The sequence below is a fragment of the Oncorhynchus clarkii genome, unplaced genomic scaffold, assembly GCF_045791955.1.
Source record: "Oncorhynchus clarkii lewisi isolate Uvic-CL-2024 unplaced genomic scaffold, UVic_Ocla_1.0 unplaced_contig_10532_pilon_pilon, whole genome shotgun sequence".
NCBI classification, from domain to species: Eukaryota; Metazoa; Chordata; class Actinopteri; order Salmoniformes; family Salmonidae; genus Oncorhynchus; species Oncorhynchus clarkii.
Window position 1 is genome coordinate 246,688 of NW_027261121.1, and position 8,313 is coordinate 255,000.

General features: G+C 44.3%; 1 protein-coding gene across 1 annotated transcript in view; it reads left to right on the top strand.

The window, feature by feature from the left end:
• Positions 1–8,313, top strand: part of LOC139404948 (kinesin-like protein KIF13A) — a 201,661-nt gene that overhangs the window by 109,139 nt on the left and 84,209 nt on the right. Inside the window, exons 14-16 of the mRNA XM_071147495.1 lie at positions 2,006–2,139; positions 5,749–5,835; positions 6,297–6,478. Coding sequence (XP_071003596.1) covers positions 2,006–2,139; positions 5,749–5,835; positions 6,297–6,478 — 403 coding nt within the window. The remainder of the gene's footprint in view (positions 1–2,005; positions 2,140–5,748; positions 5,836–6,296; positions 6,479–8,313) is intronic.

An 8,313-nucleotide genomic window follows, 5' to 3' on the forward strand; every position in this document is an offset into this window, starting at 1 on the left:
TGAGTCTGTGTGTCTGTGGGGAAGTAATGATATCACCAGTTATATAAGTGGTACATATCTGAGTCTGTGTGTCTGTGGGGAAGTAATGATATCACCAGTTATATAAGTTGTACATATCTGAGTCTGTGTGTCTGTGGGGAAGTAATGATATCACCAGTTATATAAGTGGTACATATCTGAGTCGGTGTGTCTGTGGGGAAGTAATGATATCACCAGTTATATAAGTTGTACATATCTGAGTCTGTGTGTCTGTGGGGAAGTAATGATATCACCAGTTATATAAGTGGTACATATCTGAGTCTGTGTGTCTGTGGGGAAGTAATGATATCACCAGTTATATAAGTGGTACATATCTGAGTCTGTGTGTCTGTGGGGAAGTAATGATATCACCAGTCATATAAGTGGTACATATCTGAGTCTGTGTGTCTGTGGGGAAGTAATGATATCACCAGTTATATAAGTGGTACATATCTGAGTCTGTGTGTCTGTGGGGAAGTAATGATATCACCAGTTATATAAGTGGTGCATATCTGAGTCTGTGTGTCTGTGGGGAAGTAATGATATCACCAGTTATATAAGTGGTACATATCTGAGTCTGTGTGTCAGTGTGGAAGTAATGATATCACCAGTTATATAAGTGGTACATATCTGTGTCTGTGGGGAAGTAATGATATCACCAGGTATATAAGTGGTACATATCTGAGTCTGTGTCAGTGTGGAAGTAATGATATCACCAGTTATATACGTGGTACATATCTGAGTCTGTGGGGAAGTAATGATATCACCAGTTATATAAGTGGTACATATCTGAGTCTGTGGGGAAGTAATGATATCACCAGGTATATAAGTGGTACATATCTGAGTCTGTGTCAGTGTGGAAGTAATGATATCACCAGTTATATAAGTGGTACATATCTGAGTCTGTGTGTCAGTGTGGAAGTAATGATATCACCAGTTATATACGTGGTACATATCTGAGTCTGTGGGGAAGTAATGATATCACCAGTTATATAAGTGGTACATATCTGAGTCTGTGGGGAAGTAATGATATCACCAGGTATATAAGTGGTACATATCTGAGTCTGTGTCAGTGTGGAAGTAATGATATCACCAGTTATATAAGTGGTACATATCTGAGTCTGTGTGTCTGTGGGGAAGTAATGATATCACCAGTTATATAAGTGGTACATATCTGAGTCTGTGTGTCTGTGGGGAAGTAATGATATCACCAGTTATATAAGTTGTACATATCTGAGTCTGTGTGTCTGTGGGGAAGTAATGATATCACCAGTTATATAAGTGGTACATATCTGAGTCTGTGTGTCTGTGGGGAAGTAATGATATCACCAGTTATATAAGTTGTACATATCTGAGTCTGTGTGTCTGTGGGGAAGTAATGATATCACCAGTTATATAAGTGGTACATATCTGAGTCTGTGTGTCTGTGGGGAAGTAATGATATCACCAGTTATATAAGTGGTACATATCTGAGTCTGTGTGTCTGTGGGGAAGTAATGATATCACCAGTCATATAAGTGGTACATATCTGAGTCTGTGTGTCTGTGGGGAAGTAATGATATCACCAGTTATATAAGTGGTACATATCTGAGTCTGTGTGTCTGTGGGGAAGTAATGATATCACCAGTTATATAAGTGGTACATATCTGAGTCTGTGTGTCTGTGGGGAAGTAATGATATCACCAGTTATATAAGTGGTACATATCTGAGTCTGTGTGTCTGTGGGGAAGTAATGATATCACCAGTTATATAAGTGGTACATATCTGAGTCTGTGTGTCTGTGGGGAAAGTGAATTGCAGTCTGTTGCGTCAGATCTGATGTCAACCTGCCATTGGATTGAAGTAGCACCTGACCCACATGAATTATGGGAAATCATCATCTCCTCTCTCTGTGTGTGTGTGTGTGTGCGTGTGTGCGTGCGTGCGTCTGTGTGTGTGTGTGTGTGTGTGTGTGTGTGTGTGTGTGTGTGTGTGTGTGTGTGTGTAGGAACACACGCGTGTGGGTGCAGACACCTCTCAGGACATCCAACTCTTTGGGATTGGTATCCAGTCAGAACACTGTGTGTTGGAGATCAGCCCAGACGGGGGGGAGGTCACCCTCACCCCTATAGAGAATGCCAGGTGAGCTAACACACACACACACACACACACGGTACACACATACACACACAGTATACACACACACACAGTACACAAATACACACACACACAGTACACACATACACACACAGTATACACACACACACAGTACACACACACACAGTACGCACACACACAGTACACACACACACAGTACGCACACACACAGTACACACACACACGCACATGGATGAGTGAACTGAACCTGACTGGAGTTTCTCATGACCTCATAGCTGAGGTATTTCTGATCTCAACCTCCTGCTTTGATATCAAACATCCCCCTCCCTCTCTCCCTCCCTTCATCCCTCCCTCCCGTCATCTCTCCCTCCCTGCATCCCTCCCTCCCTGCATCACGCTCTCCCTGCATCCCTCTCTCCCTCCCTTCATCCCTCCCTCCCTGCATCTCTCCCTCCCTCCTTGCATCCCTCCCTTCATCCCTCCCTCCCTGCATCCCTCACTCTCTCCCTCCCTCCATCCCCGCATCCCTCCCTTCCTTCCTCTCTCCCTCCCTCCCTTCATCCCTCCCTGAGGATATCTCATTGGTAGTCTTAACTGTTGGTGGGTGATATGAGGATATCTCATTGGTAGTCTTTACTGTTGGTGGGTGATATGAGGATATCTCATTGATAGTCTTTACTGTTGGTGGGTGATATGAGGATATCTCATTGGTAGTCTTTACTGTTGGTGGGTGATATGAGGATATCTCATTGATAGTCTTTACTGTTGGTGGGTGATATGAGGATATCTTATTGGTAGTCTTTACTGTTGTTGGGTGATATGATGATATCTCATTGGTAGTCTTTACTGTTGGTGGGTGATATGAGGATATCTCATTGATAGTCTTTACTGTTGGTGGGTGATATGAGGATATCTCATTGATAGTCTTTACTGTTGGTGGGTGATATGAGGATATCTCATTGGTAGTCTTTACTGTTGGTGGGTGATATGAGGATATCTCATTGGTAGTCTTTACTGTTGGTGGGTGATATGAGGATATCTCATTGATAGTCTTTACTGTTGGTGGGTGATATGAGGATATCTCATTGGTAGTCTTTACTGTTGGTGGGTGATATGAGGATATCTCATTGGTAGTCTTTACTGTTGGTGGGTGATATGATGATATCTCATTGATAGTCTTTACTGTTGGTGGGTGATATGAGGATATCTCATTGATAGTCTTTACTGTTGGTGGGTGATATGAGGATATCTCATTGATAGTCTTTACTGTTGGTGGGTGATATGAGGATATCTCATTGGTAGTCTTTACTGTTGGTGGGTGATATAAGGATATCTCATTGATAGTCTTTACTGTTGGTGGGTGATATGAGGATATCTCATTGGTGGTCTTTACTGTTGGTGGGTGATATGAGGATATCTCATTGATAGTCTTTACTGTTGGTGGGTGATATGAGGATATCTCATGGGTAGTCTTTACTGTTGGTGGGTGATATGAGGATATCTCATTGATAGTCTTTACTGTTGGTGGGTGATATGAGGATATCTCATTGGTAGTCTTTACTGTTGGTGGGTGATATGAGGATATCTCATTGATAGTCTTTACTGTTGGTGGGTGATATGATGATATCTCATTGATAGTCTTTACTGTTGGTGGGTGATATGATGATATCTCATTGGTAGTCTTTACTGTTGGTGGGTGATATGAGGATATCTCATTGATAGTCTTTACTGTTGGTGGGTGATATGAGGATATCTCATTGGTAGTCTTTACTGTTGGTGGGTGATATGATGATATCTCATTGGTAGTCTTTACTGTTGGTGGGTGATATGAGGATATCTCATTGGTAGTCTTTATTGTTGGTGGGTGATATGATGATATCTCATTGGTAGTCTTTACTGTTGGTGGGTGATATGAGGATATCTCATTGATAGTCTTTACTGTTGGTGGGTGATATGGGGATATCTCATTGGTAGTCTTTACTGTTGGTGGGTGATATGAGGATATCTCATTGATAGTCTTTACTGTTGGTGGGTGATATGAGGATATCTCATTGGTAGTCTTTACTGTTGGTGTGTGATATGAGGATATCTCATTGGTAGTCTTTACTGTTGGTGGGTGATATGAGGATATCTCATTGATAGTCTTTACTGTTGGTGGGTGATATGAGGATATCTCATTGATAGTCTTTACTGTTGGTGGGTGATATGAGGATATCTCATTGGTAGTCTTTACTGTTGGTGGGTGATATGAGGATATCTCATTGATAGTCTTTACTGTTGGTGGGTGATATGAGGATATCTCATTGGTAGTCTTTACTGTTGGTGGGTGATATGAGGATATCTCATTGGTAGTCTTTACTGTTGGTGGGTGATATGAGGATATCTCATTGGTAGTCTTTACTGTTGGTAGGTGATATGAGGATATCTCATTGGTAGTCTTTACTGTTGGTGGGTGATATGAGGATATCTCATTGGTAGTCTTTACTGTTGGTGGGTGATATGAGGATATCTCATTGGTAGTCTTTACTGTTGGTGGGTGATATGGGGATATCTCATTGGTAGTCTTTACTGTTGGTGGGTGATATGAGGATATCTCATTGGTAGTCTTTACTGTTGGTGGGTGATATGAGGATATCTCATTGGTAGTCTTTACTGTTGGTGGGTGATATGAGGATATCTCATTGATAGTCTTTACTGTTGGTGGGTGATATGAGGATATCTCATTGGTAGTCGTTACTGTTGGTGGGTGATATGAGGATATCTCATTGATAGTCTTTACTGTTGGTGGGTGATATGAGGATATCTCATTGATAGTCTTTACTGTTGGTGGGTGATATGAGGATATCTCATTGGTAGTCTTTACTGTTGGTGGGTGATATAAGGATATCTCATTGATAGTCTTTACTGTTGGTGGGTGATATGAGGATATCTCATTGGTAGTCTTTACTGTTGGTGGGTGATATGAGGATATCTCATTGATAGTCTTTACTGTTGGTGGGTGATATGAGGATATCTCATTGGTAGTCTTTACTGTTGGTGGGTGATATGAGGATATCTCATTGATAGTCTTTACTGTTAGTGGGTGATATGAGGATATCTCATTGATAGTCTTTACTGTTGGTGGGTGATATGAGGATATCTCATTGATAGTCTTTACTGTTGGTGGGTGATATGAGGATATCTCATTGGTAGTCTTTACTGTTGGTGGGTGATATGAGGATATATCATTGGTAGTCTTTACTGTTGGTGGGTGATATGATGATATCTCATTGATAGTCTTTACTGTTGGTGGGTGATATGATGATATCTCATTGATAGTCTTTACTGTTGGTGGGTGATATGAGGATATCTCATTGGTAGTCTTTACTGTTGGTGGGTGATATGAGGATATCTCATTGGTAGTCTTTACTGTTGGTGGGTGATATGAGGATATCTCATTGATAGTCTTTACTGTTGGTGGGTGATATGAGGATATCTCATTGATAGTCTTTACTGTTGGTGGGTGATATGGGGATATTTGATGTGCTTTATTACTCTCTGTGTGGAAGAGGAGGTACAGCAGGATGGGATGTCTACTGTCCCACAACACACCTCAACATGACATCATCAGACTGTATTGCTCTGCTCCAACAGAACCTGTGTGAATGGAACCATGACTGTGTCCTTGGTCCACCTGTGGCATGGAGACCGCATATTGTGGGGCAACAACCACTTCTTCAGGTGAGGAGTTTCTCTACAGAACATGAACATCTACTGGACAAAGTTAACTAGAGTTTTTCCAGAAATCCTGATTGTAAATGTTCCCAAAAAGAGCAGGAAATCCAGAACCCTCCAATCAGGATTTCTGGAAAACCTGAGAATTTTTGGGAATGTTACATCCGTTAGCTGCCAGGTGTTGTAGAAGCAGGAACTGAGTGTACATCCTGTGTGCTGTAGAAGCAGGAACTGAGTGTACATCCTGTGTGCTGTAGAAGCAGGAACTGAGGGTACATTCTGTGTGCTGTAGAAGCAGGAACTGAGGGTACATCCTGTGTGCTGTAGAAGCAGGAACTGAGTGTACATCCTGTGTGCTGTAGAAGCAGGAACTGAGTGTACATCCTGTGTGCTGTAGAAGCAGGAACTGAGTGTACATCCTGTGTGCTGTAGAAGCAGGAACTGAGTGTACATCCTGTGTGCTGTAGGATAAACCTGCCTGGGAGGAAGCGGCGCGAGCGTCTGAAGGAGCTGGAGAGGGAACGTGCGTCCCCCAGGGAGAGCTATGTAGAGGTAGACGTAGAGACAGGCAGCGAGGCCTCCTCAGAACAGGACTACAGCTATGAGTTCGCCCAGACGGAGGTCATGATGAAGACCCTGGGAAACAACGGTATGTATGATGACTTCTGGAACAAATTACAATCATTTTACTAAACTGGGTTTTTCAGAAATCCCATTTGAAAGATTCACAGACGTCCTTCCCTCCTGATTCCGGTAACCTTCCAACCGGGGTTTCTAGAAAACGCAGGATTTTTGGGTGGCTGTAATTTTGCCACACTATATTGAACGATATACAGTGTTGCGTTTCGCACTGCAGGTATAAACTGCCTCAGTCCCTGAAAGAGCTCCATGGCCTCTCCTCCTCAACCCCGACACCAGAGGTTTAATTTAGAGCCACTTGACCTGCGATGGAGGACACCAGTCCCCCTCAGGGGGAACTGAGACACATCTGTCCTCTCCTCCTCAACCCCGACACCAGAGGTTTCATCTAGAGCCACTTCACCTGCGATGGAGGACACCAGTCCCCCTCAGGGGGAACTGAGACACATCTGTCCTCTCCTCCTCAACCCCGACACCAGAGGTTTCATCTAGAGCCACTTCACCTGCGATGGAGGACACCAGTCCCCCTCAGGGGGAACTGAGACACATCTGTCCTCTCCTCCTCAACCCCGACACCAGAGGTTTAATTTAGAGCCACTTGACCTGCGATGGAGGACACCAGTCCCCCTCAAGGGGAACTGAGACACATCTGTCCTCTCCTCCTCAACCCCGACACCAGAGGTTTAATTTAGAGCCACTTGACCTGCGATGGAGGACACCAGTCCCCCTCAAGGGGAACTGAGACACATCTGTCCTCTCCTCCTCAACCCCGACACCAGAGGTTTCATTTAGAGCCACTTGACCTGCGATGGAGGACACCAGTCCCCCTCAAGGGGAACTGAGACACATCTGTCCTCTCCTCCTCAACCCCGACACCAGAGGTTTCATTTAGAGCCACTTGACCTGCGATGGAGGACACCAGTCCCCCTCAGGGGGAACTGAGACACATCTGTCCTCTCCTCCTCAACCCCGACACCAGAGGTTTCATCTAGAGCCACTTGACCTGCGATGGAGGACACCAGTCCCCCTCAAGGGGAACTGAGACACATCTGTCCTCTCCTCGCTCCCCTCTTTTCCTGTGATGCAACCGTTATGTCACACACAAGCTGTCGTGTGTGTGTGTGTGTGTGTGTGTGTGTGTGTGTGTGTGTCTGTGTGTGTGTGTGTGTGTGTGTGTGTGTGTGTGTGTGTGTGTGTGTGTGTCATGCCCCTGTCCTGTTCACATGAGGTGGGATGACCTGCAGCCTTGCATCTGCTGTGTGGTAGAGGCTGCCATCCCACCTATTACACACTACACACGCCACTACACACACACACACACACACACCAGTACACTACACACACACCAGTACACTACACACACACCAGTACACTACACACACCACTACACACACACCAGTACACTACACACACCACTACACACACACACACCAGTACACTACACACACACACCAGTGCACTACACACACACTACACTACACACACCACTACACTACACTACACACACACCACTACACACACACTACACTACACGCACCACTACACACACACCACTACACACACCACTACAGACACCACTACACACACCCACCATCCACACACACCACTACACTAAACTCACCACTACACTCACACCTAGTACAGACCATCTGATACAGACCTGATACAGACCATCTGATACAGACCATCTGGTACAGACCATCTGGTACAGACCATCTAGTACAGACCATCTGGTACAGACCATCTGATACAGACCATCTAGTACAGACCATCTGGTACAGACCATCTGGTACAGGCCATCTGGTACAGACCATCTGGTACAGACCATCTGGTACAGACCATCTA